Source organism: Gymnoscopelus microlampas, assembly GCF_963454915.1.
Source record: "Gymnoscopelus microlampas genome assembly, chromosome: 13".
In the NCBI taxonomy this organism is placed as follows: Eukaryota; Metazoa; Chordata; class Actinopteri; order Myctophiformes; family Myctophidae; genus Gymnoscopelus; species Gymnoscopelus microlampas.
Window position 1 is genome coordinate 8,375,249 of NC_139950.1, and position 17,949 is coordinate 8,393,197.

A 17,949-nucleotide genomic window follows, 5' to 3' on the forward strand; every position below is an offset into this window, starting at 1 on the left:
ACTATTCCGACCTACCTTGGCGCAGCCACCACACCCAGGACCGTGTGCGCCATCTCCGATGCCGCCACATCCAGGCTGTAGAAAGACACGAATGTCAAGGGAGACGACCAGTTGGCTGCCGAGCATACGTCCTGCGACGACACCCCTTTATAAAGGGCCCAAGATGCAGACACACTCCGAGTAGAATGGGCCCTCAGTCCCACCGGGACAGCAGTGCCACTACTCCCATAGGCCAACCGAATCGCCTCCACGATCTATCTGGACAGAGTCGTTTTAGCCACCGCCTTCCTCCGGCCTCGGCCGTAGGAGACGAAAAGCTGAGGTGACTCACGGCCAGCCGCCGTCATCTGACAGTAAAGCTTCAACGCTCTTACTGGACAGAGACAATGCAACCGTTCATCCTCTGCCAAAGTGAACGGCGGAGGATGAAAAGCCCCTAGCTCCACAGGAGCTCTGGCGACCACGCTGGTCTTGGACACATATGCCAAGTTGGGTTTCAACAAAACCCTCTGGCCATCGTCCGAAAACCGCATGCAATCCTCACTCATAGAGAGCTTAGGAAACAAAGGTCTGTTCACTGGCCTAGCACGCTTGGCGCCGTTCATGAACCGATGCACCAGCGACTGCTTGCCCACCGACTCGCCATCGAAACCTTCATGGCAAGCGGAGATGGCCGCCAGGTACACCTTTATCGTGGAGAAAGGCAAGTCATGATCTAATCTGTCCTGCAGATAAGTCAGAATGCTCACCACCGAAGCCTGGGAAGCCTCCACCTGAGGCGACTGCTCCAGGCACCAAGTCTCGAACATGGTCCACCTAGTGTCATACTGACTTCTAGTAAACATCACCCTAGCCCCCTGTATAGTGGCCACCACTGCAGGGGGTAGGCCTAGTGAGGTTAGACTCGACCTTTCACGGGGTAAACCCACAGGTCTAGGTCTTTGGGGTTCTCGTGGAACACTTCATTTCCGCCCTGCCTCAGGAGATCCCTGAGCAGGGGGATCGGCCACGGCTCGTCGTAGAGGAGGGGATCTATCTCCGACCTCCACGTGCCCCATGCTGGTGCTACCAGCAGGACTTTCTCCCCCTGAGTCCTGACCCGATCCAACGTCGGACGGATCAGCTCCAGAGGCGGAAAGGCGTAAAGTAGAACGCTCGGCCAAACGTGAGCTAGAGCGTCTACCCCCAAGGACTGGTCCTGCATCCTGAGTGAGAAGAAACTCGAACACTCCGCGTTCTGAGCCCGGCCGAACCGGGTCCAAATCAGATCCACAGCCTTCTGGCAGATCGACCATTCCCCGCACCGGGGTCCTCCTCTGTACAGCAGGTCCGCCCCGCTGTTCAGATGGCCCGGTACATGGACGGCGCGTAATAAAGCCAAGCGTTGTACGCTCCATAGCGTCAGTTCGCGTGCCAGTTTGTCCAACACAAGGGAACCCAAGCCTCCTTGTTTGTTGACATAACACATCGTTGTGGTATTGTCCGTTCTGACCAGGACATGACACCCTCTGATGCGGCTCTCGAAGTGCTTGAGAGCGAGGAAGACCCCCAGCAGCTCCAGGTAGTTGATGTGGGCTCTCCTCTGGGAGGAGTCCCACACCCCCCGGGCTGAGTAGCCCTCGTGAACAGCCCCCCAACCTGAGAGGCTGGCGTCTGTGGTGATCACCTTCCAGGACGTTACAGCGCCTATCTTGACTCCTCCGGACAAGAAGGTCGCCTGCGCCCATGGTCGGAGTGACGACACACACTGTGGTGACACTACCACCTTCCGAGAGCCCATGGAGTGCGGTATCCTGAGAGACCGCATCCATCTCTGGAAAGGTCTCATGTGGAGCCTGCCCAGTTGGATCAGGCTCACAGCCGAGGCCATGAGAGTAGCGGCCTGCATGCAGGTTCTGTACGTGACCGTGCGCCCCAGGCGCAGGGATCTCACGCATGCCAGAAAGCTCGCTATTCTGTCCTGAGACAGACGCGCCACCATCCTGGTGGAATCCAAGGATATCCCCAGGAAGGTGGTTTGCTGGGACGGAACCAGAACGCTCTTCTGAGCGTTGATCGTGAAGCCCAGGGACTGTAGGTGCGCAATGGCCAACTTCGTGTGGCGCGCCACCTCCTCCCTCGAATCCGCTGCCAGCAGCCAATCGTCTATGTACGTCGCCAGACGCAGACCCTGCTGTCGCAGCGGGGCTATCGCCGCCTCCGTGCATTTCACGAACACCCTGGGGCTCAGTGACATGCCAAACGGGAGCACCGTGTACTCGTACACTTTGCCTTCGAAACCGAAGTGCAGGAACTTGCGGTGCGGTGGGTAGATTGGGACGTGAAAGTAAGCATCTTTAGGGGCACGGTGGCGCAGTCGGTAGCGCTGTCGCCTCACAGCTAGAAGGTCCTGGGTTCGATTCCCGCCAGGGACGCTGTGGGCGCTGGGGGCGTGTCTTCTCCTCCGCGTCATCAGCGCCCATACCCAGGGTGGGGTTGGCGAAAGGGCCTACTCTGTGTGGAGTTTGCATGTTCTCCCCGTGTCTCCTAGGGTAGTTAATACCCTCACAAAAACATGTAGTAATCCTGGTCGCTATACCGCCTCCCCCATGACAGCCGGGGCGCCTGATGGAGGGGAAGGGAACTGGTTGGAATAACGTGTTCCTTCCACGCGCTACGTCCAACCAGGGAAACTCCCCCCTGTCAGGTGACAAGAAGGTCAGTTGGCTCTCATGCACTGAAGGAAGCATGAGCTCGGCCCTGGCCTCCCTGGCTGTGGGGGACTGGTGTAGCGCTGGTGTAGGGCTGGTGTAGCGCCCAGGATCACTTAGGAAATTGGCACCGGGTGAAAAAAATGGGTTACAAAAATCGCGGGATAAAAATTAGTTTAAAAAAAAAGAAAGTAAGCATCTTTGAGATCTATACTCGTCCACCAATCTCCTTGACGAATCGTCTCCAACAACGCCTTCGTTGTGAGTATACGAAAGTTGAAAACCATCAGAAACCTGTTCAGACCCTTGAGGTTCAGAATAGGTCTCACACCCCCCCTTTCTTTTTCACCAGGAAGTACTCCGAATAAAAACCCAGTCGGTTCTGATTCGGTGATAGTTCTCTGATAGCACCCTTGCTCAAAAGAGCCGACACCTCGTCCCGCAGCGTTATGGCCGCCTGGCCTGACGCTCGGGAGAACACTACTTTGGTTGATAGTGGAGGTGTGCTCGAGAATTGCAATCTGTATCCTTTTAGTACGGTGCGTAGCACCCAAGGATTCGGATTGCAAGCTTTCCATTTGGAAAAACAATGAGCGAGAGGATTCGCAGGGGAGGTGGGGGCTGCTGACGTCATCTGCCCTGTTGGGTTCTGATCGTTCACCGGTGGGGAAAATCCGTGACGTAGACGGGGAATCCCACACACCGTCGACATCCGCCCTGTAGCTTTGCTTGCTATTGCTAGCTGGGCTAATGTCGTCTTCGTCACTGAGCGAGCGCCCGTTCCCATGGGAGCGTGAGACGCTGTCGCTCTGCATGACGAGACAACGGAACCTAGACGCGGTGTTGTACCCACCCGAGCCGCGACACCCATTGGGGAGCGTTGATAGGGTAGCACCGGGGTTCGTTGCTGCGAGTTCCGTCTCGCCTCGTCCGCCATGTTGGAGAGGTCGAGAGGAACGGCCGTTTTGTGAGATGTGTTTACCCGGAGCGAAACTCGTGTTCCCCCTGGGGAGCTTCGCTGGTGTAACACCGGGGTTCTCTGAGTCGTCAACTTCCGCCTCTCCTCCGCCATCTTGAGATGGCAGAGAGAGGCGACCATTTTGTGCTTCTACCGAGCCGCAGAGGCGTTTTGCCGCCCTCTGCCGGACGGAAGAAGGTACTGCAATGGCGCAGATGGAATTAAAGTTTTGACTACATTGAACCCCTGTTCTACACAAGACATATGACACATTTGATTCAATAGCAAAGGTTTCTCTACCTGCGTTTGATCCATCATAATTATGTACAGCATGCACAGTTTTTGTTCCTACAGTGTTTGGAATGTCGCCCCGACTCTTTGGGGGACATGGCGAACACTGAGGACTCATGAAATGATTTGGAGGACAGTGTTTCCCACCGGGAAACATGTCGCTTCGACTTTTCATGGCATGGGAAAAAATGAGCATTTGTGTTTCTGGCAATAGATTTATTCCACACACATGCGGCACATTTTTTACAACAGACATTTGTGACTTGGGCAGGGGAGGCATGCGTTAATCCGACAGACCTTTTCTCCGACTATGTGGCTTCCGCGTGCGGTTAGGGTTAGGGTGCGGGTTTGGTGCGGGTTTAGTATTGGAAACGTCGGAGCGCTGCGCTGTCGGAGGAATGCGCTGTCGGACTAACGTACTGCACCCCTTGGGCAGAGGACATAATTGACTTTGAACCGCATTCATTGTCTTTAGCGTCTTTCTTAGTCTCTTTGCAGAGAATCATGGGGGCCGCCCCCCCGCGCCGCGGCCGATCCCTGGAGAATCGACCCCACGTTCAACGCTTTCACAGCAGACGCGGAGGCCTTGTAGAGCACGGCGTGTGCATTGGAGAGGGCCCTCACCTTCGGGTTGGCGAAAACCGGGCCATGTGGCTCAGTCTCACCTGACCCGACTTGGCCTTCTCGATGGCGGTGGCGAGGTCTTTGTCCATCGGTGGAAGACCCGCGACCCCCAGCTCGACCCCCGTGATGATGTCGGAGTTGAAGCCGAGTGGAATCGGCTCCCTCCTGACCTCCCAGGTGTACTGCACCGCGTCCCTGACGCCGCAGGCCTCTGGAAGCATCTTGGACTCAACCAGCCGAGGGGGGAGGGGCGCCAGACCCTGGAATCCCGGGTCTGGCGACTGACGACCTCGCTGGCTCCATGGGCTGTGCCAGGCCGCATCTGGCCATAGCCCGACGGAGCACGACGAACACTGCCTCTCCGGACACTCTCGCCTCTTGGCTAGGCTCCGGGGAGATCGTCGTCGTCTCTGGTTCAAGGACAGGAGGACCCGGGCTGGTCATCGTTACCTCCTGTTCTTGGTACGAGGTGAGGCCTTCGTCCTCGTCTTCCGCCTCCGGGACGAGGGGTTCGTCCTCCTCGCTGCCGCCATCGAAATCGCCTGGATGCGCCGTGTCTCCCCAGGCGATGATGGAGGAGGTGGGGGAAAAGACGAGATCGTCGCTGTCTTGGGAAGGCCAGACGGCCTCGTCAGCGACGCTTGTCGGAGATGCAGGAGCCGTTCTCGAGGCCTCCTCATTCCGGACCTTCGATATGGCTCCACTGGCACGTGGAGCCGAGTGGAGAGGAGGGCCCATAGCCCCCCCGCTAGTGCTAGCCGCAGGCGCTCTGGGTGCTTTGGCGGGCGGCGCCTCGGGGCTAGCACTGCCGTTAGCCATCACCGCTAACTCCGTGGCCCTGTTGAGACGACGCTCCAGCTGGGTCGGAGACAGGGCCCCGCAGGGGCTGCAGCCGTGTACCGCCTCATCTCGGTTACGAGTGAACCAGGCGTGAGGCAGCCCCAGGCAGGCCAGACAGAGGGTATGGTCGTCTTCTGCGGCGATGAGGAGATCACACCCCCGCTTGCCGCAGGGACGAGGCGCCTCCATCTTTGTTGTTTGTTTGTCCGTCGACACGAGGTAGTCACAAACAAAGGGCTAGTTTAGCCTAGCCGTTTAGCGCTAACCTTAGCCGCGCGCCTCGTGGCGAGAAAACAGAGAGGATGGGAAAAGAAAAGAATAAAAGTTGAGGAACTCGGGAGAGTTAAATTAACTGAAACTTATTTTATCACGAAAGCACCCGTGGAGGAACACCAAGGTGCCCAAGCTTTGGGTTCGCTAAGTTTCTACGATGTTTGTTCAGCTCCGCGTGCAATCAGCTACTGCAGAGTGGAAGAAGAGGTCGAGCTTAGGTGACGTAATGGTATTTATACCACCACCGGTCGCCGGTGTTTTGCGTCACACTAACCCTACTCCAATCATCAATGAGGATTGGAATTCGGGAGTCCGGTGTGCTTGCTCTGTAGCATCGCTAGAGGGCGATGATATCCCATAGTAAGTACCATACTGGAACTTACGATATAATAACTAAAGTTACTAGTTACTTTGCAGATATAAATCATTACATTATAAAACATACATTAACCACTTTATCCCTATTTTATACATAGGCTATTTGAAAATAGCAGATCTACAAGCTCACAGCGTGTCGCATCGCAACGCGCTGTGAGCTTGTAGATCTGCTATTTTTGAAACATTTTAGTACTTTAAAGGGTAAGACCACTTTGGTAGAGGTTTGGTTTGTGTAGTTACCTCGCCATGATGTAACTCCAAAGGTGGACAAGAAATGAAAAATTATTGCTCCATTAATTAGAAATTGATAATTAAAAATATGCTCCCCATTGACTTACATTGTACACTGAAACAGCTCTCAAAGTCACTCTTTTAGCCCATAAACGAACACAAACTAAGCTGATTCAGACAATATAGAACATCACCAAACCCAGTACTGTTTATTTTTTTAATAAAAATGTCAACTTCCTGCTGATTTTACTATTAGAAGATCCGGATCCGGATCCGCCGATCCAGTCCAGGTTTTCTTTCTAATAAAAATAGCTAAATCAACAGTATTGTGTGTGTGTGTGTGTGTGTGTGTGTGTGTGTGTGTGTGTGTGTGTGTGTGTGTGTGTGTGTGTGTGTGTGTGTGTGTGTGTGCGTGCGTGCGTGCGTGCGTGCGTGCGTGCGTGCGTGCGTGCGTGCGTGTGTGTGTGTGTCAGCAGCTTTTTGACAGGAGTGCTATGGGGATGGACTTGGCACCAGTTCCTCCAGATGACATGGGGTCTTGCGCAGTGGTCAGAATGAGCATTTCTTTTTAGATGTTTGAAAGGAACTGAACACGGCCCACAAGGTAATGTAGCCTCAAACTTTTTCATGTCAAGGACCCCCAAATTGACACTGCCCACGGACCCCCATTTGAAAAGATATGCCATGGAGGGACCCCCATAAGAGAAGATTTTTAGGGCTCTAGCTGTGATTCTCAATCATTTTCATTTGAAGGACCCCCAGTTTGACATGCATTAGGCTATACGGACCCCCATTTAATGGCATTTCTATCTCTGGGACCCCAATTTATATCGTAAAATCAATGTTAATTTAACTCTGAGAGTGTACATGTGATGGCCACATGTGATGGCCACACCAGCTGACACACAAAGTTGGTAAAACATGGTGGACACTTGTCTTTTTTGGTTTATTGATTTAGTTTATATTTATTTTCAGCAAACTACATACTACATGCTTAAAGGACTACACACAACCGGTTAAATGACATACTGTTTATTGTAAGTTTGATGATAAAGTTACTGACTGGAGGGTACATCCATTAAGTTCTTTTGTTTGGGTCAAGTTGTTTTATCAGGAGTAATTTAATTGGTATTTAAGTGTATTTTGTTTTGTTGAGTTATCAGTTCTGAGGAGTGTTGAAGTTTAGATTGCTGGCCATGGAAAGGCCAAGCTGCTTCACAGGTGCTTATAAGGAGCTGATTAGTAATTGGACTGCACCATGTCCCCTGTGCTTAAGGGGAGGGGCAGGATTTTATTATAAGTTTGAATGTATTACTACACGTATGAAAATGTATTGGCATTTCAGTTGTATGTAATTTATTTATTTAATATGAGTTAGTGCTGTAGTGGATTATGTTGTAGCTATTTGTAGTCTGTTTAAATGTTATTCTTTGTCTTCCCCTTTGTGTCAAGAGTGGTCTGATCACCCACTATATATGTTCCCCTCATGTCTCATTTAGTTAGTTCAGTCTTGATGTCAAGTTCAGTCCTGTGTATTGTCTGCATTTGTTTGGGCCAGAATGAATGTCTTGTCTTGTTTTTATGGGAAAAAGAAAAGATAAAAAAATACATTTTAAAGAAACTACACACTTGTCCCGGTGTCTCTCTTGCCGACCAACTCTGGTCCCTTACAGTACAAATGGAACCAAATGGACCCATTAGGGTCCATTTGGTTCCATTTGTACACACTCAGAGTTACAGACCCTTAAGCGTCCATTTGGTTCCATTTGTACACTCTCAGAGTTAGACCCGTAAGGGTCCATTTGGTTCCTAACTATCCATCATTTAGCTGGGGACCCCCTGGAACCCCCTCAAGGGGACCCCACTTTGAGAACCAATGGCCCAAGTGAAAGTTTGTGTTGAAAGTTGTTATGTTTTGTAAAGTATTAAAGCTGGTTAGATGGTAATCATTGCTATAGAGTGTGTGTTCAGTGACAAATGGTCTCCCTGTCTCTCCAACTCCGTAGTAAACAGGAAAAATAATAATCAAAATCTATAAAGTAACTAGTAGCCTAAAATACAATTAAAAAAAGTACAATATAGTCTCTGAGATGTAGTGGAGTAGAAGTAAAAGTACTGAAAATTGGAAATACTCCAGTAAAGTAAACGTACTTCAAAATTGTACTTAAGTACCGTACTTGAGTAAATGTACTAGTTACTTGATCTGGTCATGGTTTTATTGAATAATAAAAAGAAAAATAATAGAAGTGTTTGAGTACACCCAATATTGACCTTGAGAACAGAACCTTGGTATTGGTACCGATATTATATTATAGCTCAAACAGTTTCTAGGTGATATTTCATTAACGGAATTGGATTCCAAAATATCAGAAGGAAAGAAGCCCACAGCAACATTGCTGTTCTCGATTGGCAGTGGTGGAAAAAGTACTGTACATAAGTAAAAGTATCAATACCACAATGTAGAACTATACTCTGTTACAAGTAAAAGTCCGGAATTATGAAAATGTACTTAAAGTCCTACCGAAAGTAGGCCTACTCGTTATGCAGAATGTCCCACTTCACAAGTTTTCAAATGTATAAAATGTATACACATCTTTTGAAAATAGCCGATCTACAAGCTCACAGATCTTGTAGATCTGCTATTTTCAATTATTTTTATAGATGTCATACATTTGAAAACTTGTGAACTGGGACATTCTGCATAATGAGTAGCCTATTTGTAGTTTTGGTACTTTAAGTACATTTTGGTACCAATACTTTTGTACTTTTACTCAAGCCTACATTTTTAATTCCAGACTTTTACTTGTAACAGAGTATTTCTACATTGCAGCATTGATACTTAGGGTAGGGTAGTGATTTACTTTGGTTAAAATAAGTGTTAAATAGCTCTATATTCTGATAGTACTCATTGCTAGAGTGTTTGTTCAGTAAAAGGAGTCTCCCATGCAGGGAGAGGGGCAAGGCCACTTGGCCTTTGGCCTTGTAAATATTTTGAGGGCACAAAGGCAAGGCCATCAAATAAAACACTGACATTAAGTCCACTGAAATAATACATTTAATTTAAGAGCTAAGAAAAAACGTGTATGAAAATTAAGTAGAACCATCAGTGAAATGAATACAACACAAGTCCTGAAAAGGAGTTCAGAAGTTCATACTCAGAGTCACTGGACTGGTATGAAGATGGGGATGAGAACTGAGGAGGAGGTAAGAATTCAGACTCTTGACAGTGAAATAGAAACGGTAATTCTGTACTCTGTCTGATGACCTTATGTCCTGTAACTGTTGGCCCAAACAGCGTGTGTATTATTAGTGCATGTGAGTTCATGTTCTGTTTGTCACGTACTTGGTGTCTCAGAAGTCACATAGACTGTCTGAGTTGTCTTTGCAGCTGGCAGAGGACCTTGATGTAACTATTTGTAATCATCCTTTTTGTCAATCCAATACCAATGGGGTATCAAGGCCACTGTGGCCTCAGGGCGGATCATTTTTTGAAGGGCAGAAGGCCAAACTGTGGGAAAAAATCGCTCCCGGTGTGTAAAGCCTTAAGTGGTTAAACCGAAAGTGACGCTGATAAATTCCAAATATTATCACAGTATTCTGAGTCATCCTGGACTTGCGTCAAGGCAAGTTCTTAGAACTTTTGGCATCCCTATTACCCCAAAGGAGTAGTATGCAGTGATGGAATTTTGATGCTACACCCAGAGGCGTATGCTCATTGGGGCCTGATAAAGTTATTTATTTTAACTTTATAATTAGATGAAAACAGATGGTTTGGTACTACCCCCCAATACGTACCCGTCCAGTCAGCACCCCAAGAAATGAGAGTCAGACACCGGTACGTCCACTTTACTAGCTTTAGGGTTGTTTTACTCATTGTTTTCGGGGTATAAGTAATTAAGTTTATTAATTGTCACTGTACCTTGAGAAGAACCATTATGGATGTTATAATGTTCACAGTCGATCATCTGCAATTATGCTACTGAACAGCGTTGCCAGGTTAATAAGCAACCAGGTCTATGAAAACAAGCCCAAAAGAAGTGACTAGGCCATATTTGAAAATAGCCGATCTGTAAGCTCACAAATCTTGTATGGGGGTCCCTGATTGGTTGATTGATTGATGTACTTTATTAAGTAAGAGTCTTAGACATGAGAATAACACTTACATGGAAGTACAAACTCACAATACAAGGTCTACTAAACTGGAAGGCTCATAAAGCACTGAGCTTGTTTATAATGAGATACCCACGCACACAAATATGACTGGCACAAACTATTTTCAGATGAGGGTCCTTGGATGATTACATGTTAAAATATATAAATACAATAGAACCACTGGTTTAATCAAAATTAGGAAGCAAGCCCAAAATAAGCATCTACCCTTAAACAAGCCCACAACTACGCAACCCGTAACTACCAATATTTACAAGCAACTTTACAGAAAAAGAAGCCCAAAGTCGCTTATAATAAGTGATAATAAGCTGAATCTTCCTTTGAGTTTCCGGCAGACTAGACGCCCGTCGGCGCAATGCTGCCCCCCACTGTTGGTGTTAGGTACTGCCCATTGTTTAGTGGTTCTCAAACAGTTTGGTATGCATTTAGATTTAGGCAGACAGCAGACCGACCTCTGACTTACAGGGTCATGTCATGTGTTACAATTGCATGATATAAAATATCTGATCATTTCTCCCCTGGTTAGAATTAGATCCAATAGACCTACTGTATGTCTATATCTAAACAAAATAACAGCCACTACAACTAATACCATAGATATCTCTGCAAACTGCAGTGCATTCCCATTCACTTAAAAAAAAATCATCCACGCCATGTGAAAAATAATACAACAAAAGAAACAATTAGAAATTAAAATGTTTATTAAAATGATTGTCATTATAAATATAGGCAAGCAGCAATTAACAGGGTCTAAGCACAGAATAAAAATGATGAGAAGGACACACACACATTTTGGTTGTTCACAGTGAGATTTGAACTCAAAACCCTACCTGTGTGCAGTGAAAATAGGCAATCTACAAGCTCACGAGTCAATGTAGATCGGCTATTTATTTTTCTTTCAAAATAAAAAAAAATGGCCACTAAGTTAAGGCATAAGCAATCAATTTATTTTATGTTTGAATTTTTGATTTTGTTTTCACATAACTGTGTTCTTATTTTGATCATAAGACCCAATTACTGAATGTCTGACTCCAGTTTTTCTTCAGCATATTTATGACGCTGATTAGTAGTGGCTCTCAAGCTTTTTATTTGCAAGGACCCCCTTAACTCTGAGAGTCTACAAATGGAACAAAATGTGGAATGGAATTTGGTTCCATTTGTACACTCTCAGAGTTAGAGACCTATAATGGCCCATTTGGACCAACCTCAAGGATCCCGAAGGTCCCTCAACCCACTTTGAGGACCACAGCACTAGTAGTATACTAGGACTAAATCAGTTTCTGGTAATATTTGTACGTCCATGGCAAAAATAGAACCTTGACAAATTTCCACCACAAGCCAGCATGGTGATGAACCCTGGGCATAAGGCATAAGGCAAGATAGGGGCCTCAGTGTCTTAATGCAATTAAAGAGACATCTCAAATCTACACTCAATCGTATAGGTCAACACAACTGTTGAGAAAAATCACACAATCACCGCATTGTACATTATTTCATGAAATCCTTACCCATTGGTTTAAACACCGGTAAACAAACGGTCATTTATGAAGATGCGATGCGAGAGTGCGGTCTAACCAACTCGGGACTCCTGAATCTCTGCCCTCCACACTCTCCTATCGAACATCAAGGGTCTTGAGCTCTACAGTGTTATGTTGTATGAAGATAAAGTGCATTTAAGTATAAAATGATACAACATGCATAAATTGGCAATTTAGGGCAAGTCTGAGCTGGAATTCAGTGGGAAATACATTTTGATTCTATAACATACACATCAGAATACAATACATAAAGTTGCTTATGGCGTCACCATGAGACCAATTGTCGTGCATTTTGGCTGAAACTTTGGCCCCACCTGAGCAAGTTTGGTCATTTTTGGTCTTACAATTGCTGAGACCCAGCAGATAATTAGGGACAGAAGCAAACCAATAGGGAAGGGCTCCAGCACAGTGCTTGGACCCAATAATGAATGACACTGTTTCTAAGAGATGCATTTCTGAAATGTTATCAAAACAAAGCACTAAGATAGTGAAATGCATGTTATACAAAGAGTGCAAAAAAAAAGACAGCAATGATTATATCTGAGAGAAAATACCAGCCAGAGAGAAAACATTGTTGCATATTTCCACGGGAGACAGTGGGAGTCTAAAGAAGACTCATGGTCCCACAGAACAAAACAGCATCTCTGTAGCGCAGTGCTCCTCATGAGTAGGGTTTCACAATCTTCATTGAGATGTAGTTCTGGGGATCAAAGAATGAATTTAATTAAATAGTTACATATTTACTACTATTGCAGCCTTCGTCTGAGAGCACCACTCGAACAAGCTCAGTGAAAGGACTGGAAACACGATTTACTGATGCTAATTCAGGTTAAAAATATGTGTTAGTACTAGGGGTGTGCCGATATATCGTACCGCGATATATCGCAATACGTTTTCGTGACGATATGTATCGTTTTGGAAAAAAAAAAAAAATCGTTTTTTTTTACAATAATAATAATCAGGCATGCAAACAGCCCCGAGGTGAAAAGAGTGACAACACGTTTTTTGGGGGGGGGTCAGGTGTCACACTATTGCCCTATTTGGATTCAAAACGGTTTACATGTCTGAATAATGCAAAAACAGAATTATTTGTTTGCATTTGCTTTTTTTCTCCCCCATATATTTTCATAATAAAAAAGTGCGTATCGAATCGTATCGGAATCGTATCGAAGTTGTGAGCCAAATATCGTATCGTATCGTTTCGTGAAATTAGTGTATCGGCACACCCCTATGTGTTACAGAATAATACGTGTACATACTGTATATAATAATATTTGATCTTACGGGAAGAGAGTAGATCATGATCCCAAGGAACAAGAGAACCAGCAGGAGGATAATCCCAATGATGAAGATCCACTTGAATCTTCTCCAGACGATGAATCTCATGGTCTTACACGGACTCGTGAACCAGAAGAACGACGTGTCGGGGCGGCTGGTGAATAGAAACAAAGTGGAGGTGACATATTCAGACGTACTATTTACGTACAATTACTAATAAACAGTTCAGACACCCACAAGTGCTTCTGCACAACATTTTGCACTTTAATTGTAATTGGTTTAGTCGAGTGCCTTACTTGGGAGGGTCCAGTCTGGGGTTCATGTTGGGCTCATCTCTGCCTTTCCCAGCAGGCCGTTCTTCCATCTCCTTCTCCTCCACTATTTCCAAGGTCATCTCCACTTTTCCCTGTGATACATGCACAAACAGACAGTGTCACATACACAAACTAAATGAAGACCCTAATGTTACCAATAGGGGTTGACACTAACGGTTGGCCGACTCCCCGTGGCAAGTAAATGAAACGTTCGGCCAAGTTTGCTTTCAGGTTGCTCAACGGGTAAGTAAGTGCGTTTGAGTGGGGAAGCAACCGTCTTTAGTTCGTCGAAACACAACACGAGACACTTGAACGTGGCTAGAGCACATACACGCACACGCACACACAGACGTTTTCTGTTATTTTATAGTGTTAAATTAACACTCTTAACTTACACCAAGCACAGGTTTCCCATCCTGCTCGATCACGCACGGCCACCAGCCTCGCACAGACTTCTGGGAGAACAGAGAGTTGGACTGTGGTACTTTGCTGACAGCCGAGCCCGACGCCATTCCTGGTAACATCTTCAGGCTGCACTTCTCTGGGCTTTTGGCAGGAGGAATGAGATGGAGAAGGTCCAGCTCAACTGCTCCTGTATCAGAGATATGGTCAGATGTTTCATATTTGATATCAAACATCATGTACTCAGATACAATAGTTACGGTATCCCCCCTTTGTCCACTTTATAGTTTTGATGATGAACCCTTACCTAAGTAGTCATCCAGGGAGAATTTGTCATTGTCCCATACCTGGATGATCAACTTAGGAGGTCTCCTGGATTCAGTTTTATCCAGATTCCAAAAATGGTCCTGTAAAAACAAAGTCCACATTTTCTCCTGATCATTCATGGACAAATATTTCATTTAGTCACCACACCATAAAACGTCTTAAAGGACCATTCTACCGTCAGTGCATGCTCAGTAGTTGTATATCACAGCCATATTGTACATTAACATAAGATCATTTTTACATTAATGACTTTAAAGTGTTAAGTGATTCATATAATTAAATAGTTACCAAACTCTCTTGCATACATTTTTTTAATCCTGCGATTTTATAACGCTTTTTTTTTTTTTCACCCGTTGCCAATTTTCTAAGTGATCCTGGGTCCTACACTCCCCCTACCAGCCTAGGGAGCCCAGGGCTGAGCTCATGCCTCCTTCAATGCATGAGAGCCAACTGACCTTCTTGTCACCTGACAGGGGGGGAGTTTCCCCGGTTGGACGTAGGGCGTGGAAGGAACACGTTAGTCCAACCAGTTCCCTTCCCCTCCATCAGGGGCCCCGGCTGTCATGGGGGAGGCGGTATAGCGACCAGGATTACTACATGTTTTTGTGAGGGTATTAACTACCCTTGGAGAAACGGGGACAACATGCAAACTCCACACAGAGTAGGCCTTTTCGCCAACCCCACCTAGCTCTCTTGCATAATTGAGACAATGTTGGCTAAAATCAAATCAGCTTTTGAATGTAAACCAATGGCTTCCTCAAAAATGTTTTCAAATAACCTTGTACTTTGAGTCGTATTCAATGGACTGAACATGCCATACGACTGGTATAGTACTTTAAAGTATTGAAGAAGATTTACTCAGCACTGAGCTCCTGCTCTATGATCATCCTTACTTTCTGTGAGAAAAGACAGAGCTGTTCAGCAGGCAGGTAGTCAAACTCAAAGACGAATCTCCAGTTGAAGTTTCCATCACCGTCCAGGGACCTGTAGTGAACATCCGTCTTCTGCTTGTCATCTTCCTTGCCATCCATCCATCTGGTAAACACAGCACAGCCATCTTTTATTCAGTGTGACTGTGTATGAATGAACAGAATTTGTGTAAAAAGTCACACAAGTCATGTACCCTTTGACATAGATGTCACTCATATCTTCTCCAGTTATGCTTTTTTCATCAAGTATGACATCGGTGGTGTTCCAAACGATGGCCCGCAAGCTGTACCTGTTACAAACATACAATAATGTTTAATCATCGACACATCACAGAACCTTATTTCTGTTTTAACTTTGATTGTGTCATTGGAATCCTACTTCTTGGCTTTTCGCGGGGTGATGACAACCGCAGGTCCTGGTGAGCCCATGGTCTTTGGGAAGACGTCCACCCACATCTGGATTCTGCCCTACATGCGTACGTATGTGACACAAGCCATTATCAACACGATTGATCATCATCTGGAATTTCCTTCAGGATCAATAAAGTATCCATCTGTCTATATGTACACCTATATACATTATAAAATGCAGTTTAACTCCAGTGTGCTGTTAACCTGGGACAGTGTAGGCTGGTACGAGCTGGTCAGGGTCCTAGATTCCACATGTTCTGGTACCAAGCCCTGGGTTCTGAGAACATGCAGGGCCAGCCTTTCTCTGGCTGGGCCTAAATGATGGTGGATCTCTGTGGTAGCTTCTGTACACAGAACAGGGGGTCAGACACAAAAACAACACACTGTATAAGTCAAGGGTCTCTCTGAATGTCAAAGACATTTGTTTCAATTTTCTTCCACAGTACCTCATTGTTTGTTATTATATTATGTCAGATCTCCATTTTGAATGTTAAACCACTTTTTAGCAATGTTATCATAAGTGATATATAAATAGTGATTGCAAAGTGATTGCAACTACAGGCTTATATCAATGCATGTTTTGAAGAGTGGAGAAAATCTTAAGATCATCAAAATGGTATTAAGTACAGTACCAAAGTCCTGCAGGATGTATTGTTTCCCTGCAAAGGACAATGAGCTGCCGTCTGCCTCTGTGCGTGGAGCTGGGATGCCTCTCAGCCTGGCCAAGTTCTGGAGGATCTGAGACGGCTTCAGCTGGTCTCTCCATCGGTTGGTCCCTGAGCTGAAACACATTCATGCATTTGAAAATCTCTGACCTCGTGATTATAGGAAAAATACTGTACTCCATGTCCTATCACCTGAGATCTATAAGCCTAGCCATAGCAGTAGTCCATAGCATCTAACTGCATGTTTGAGGTGTCGCAAGATCCTATTTTAAGGGACACCTGCCAGCCAATGAGAAACAAGTGTTTTTGGTGGCTATGGTATGAATTATTTAGAATATATTCCCTATATATTATATAGGATTATATGATTGGCTGGACAACGAAGGGGTCTAGTTCATCTTTCCTCCGACGGCATATTACCCGTGTGTCTGAGCGTGCGTTTGGCTGCCAGTTTGGAGGTTTGCAAGAAAAGTAGACTTTTTAGAGTATACACAGACTGGGAATTTAAACTTACACCTGTGACTGAGTAACTTCCTCAGTTGTGTTTATTCAGTTCAGCACTGTTTTGTTAGAGCGCCTTTTGTACATACAGTACGCCTAACTGAACGGACGATGGCATGAGGCATAGGATGGAGTTGGCTGGTGAAGCTAAGAGATGAGGTATATATTAAATTATGCAACGCCTGTCTCTTGTTCAAAGCCAGACATTGTGCAATTGGGTCATATCCAAATGTGTGTTTCCAGTCTATAATTAAACCCTTGACGCTGTGTAAGTTCATCTGTATTGAATTAGTGTGTAAAAGGACCAGGGACCAGTGTTTGAGAGACTACACACATGCACATAAAAATGCACCAACAGTATCTACTCACATGCAGTAAGACTGTGGCAGGCCACAATAAGAGCCGAACCGGGAAAGAAGCCTATTCTCCAGGTCGATGACGGTCTCGCCGATTTTGTCATCACGGCTCAGTAAGTCATAGTCATACACGGCGACCTTTAGATCCTTGTCTTGAGGCAGGAAGCAGGACAGCTCAAACACCCTGGACAAAAAAGGAAGACGTAAAATGCAATGTGTGTTAGTTTCTAAACAAAGAATATAGACGGTGTTATCGGGCAGAAACCTCTTATCTTCATATTCTAACTTTTTGTGTTTTTTGTAAATTAGTGCCCTACGTGATCACCCTACAGCGTCACACAAAAGCTTCAAAAGTAGCAGATCCACAAGCTCGCGACATGTTTTGAGCTTGTAGATCTGCTACTTTTGCTACTTTTGAATTTGAATCCTGAAGACATGAAAAGTAACAGTTTTGAAAATATGAGGTTTCCATTCGATAGAGACAATATGTTATCCGTATGGCAACAATAAAGAAATCTGTCCAGAACGTATCTCATCACTGAAACATCACCGTCTCACCTGCCAACCTCTGGATTGAGGGTGTTTGGTTTGTAGTTATCTCTGTCATCCACTGTTTTCCTTCCCAAAGTGATCTTAATGTAGGGGTCACACTGAAATCAGGACAAAGCAAAGAAAATAATGTAATATTTTAGTTTTCATAATCACATGCCGAAGGTATAGTGTCAACCTGTGTTTTTCTATTATAACACAGCTGATCTCAAAACTATATAAAG

The 17,949-nt window shown here is 45.8% G+C and overlaps 1 protein-coding gene across 5 annotated transcripts in view; it reads right to left on the reverse strand.

Annotated features, from left to right (window-relative positions):
• Positions 1-17,949, reverse strand: part of LOC311058907 (myoferlin-like) — a gene marked incomplete at its 5' end in the record, with an annotated part of 235,365 nt that overhangs the window by 118,913 nt on the left and 98,503 nt on the right. For 4 of the 5 annotated variants that reach the window (XM_084076435.1, XM_084076436.1, XM_084076437.1 and 1 more), the window contains 12 exons: positions 11,165-12,693; positions 13,278-13,425; positions 13,568-13,677; positions 13,981-14,177; positions 14,295-14,394; positions 15,208-15,349; positions 15,438-15,533; positions 15,623-15,711; positions 15,859-15,998; positions 16,287-16,435; positions 17,190-17,360; positions 17,735-17,826. In XM_084076435.1, the coding sequence (XP_083932561.1) occupies positions 12,655-12,693; positions 13,278-13,425; positions 13,568-13,677; positions 13,981-14,177; positions 14,295-14,394; positions 15,208-15,349; positions 15,438-15,533; positions 15,623-15,711; positions 15,859-15,998; positions 16,287-16,435; positions 17,190-17,360; positions 17,735-17,826 (1,473 nt within the window). In that variant the 3' untranslated portion in view covers positions 11,165-12,654. Of the gene's footprint in view, positions 1-11,164; positions 12,694-13,277; positions 13,426-13,567; positions 13,678-13,980; positions 14,178-14,294; positions 14,395-15,207; positions 15,350-15,437; positions 15,534-15,622; positions 15,712-15,858; positions 15,999-16,286; positions 16,436-17,189; positions 17,361-17,734; positions 17,827-17,949 lie in introns of those variants that run through there. The other variant, XR_014602097.1, reaches the window with a different exon arrangement.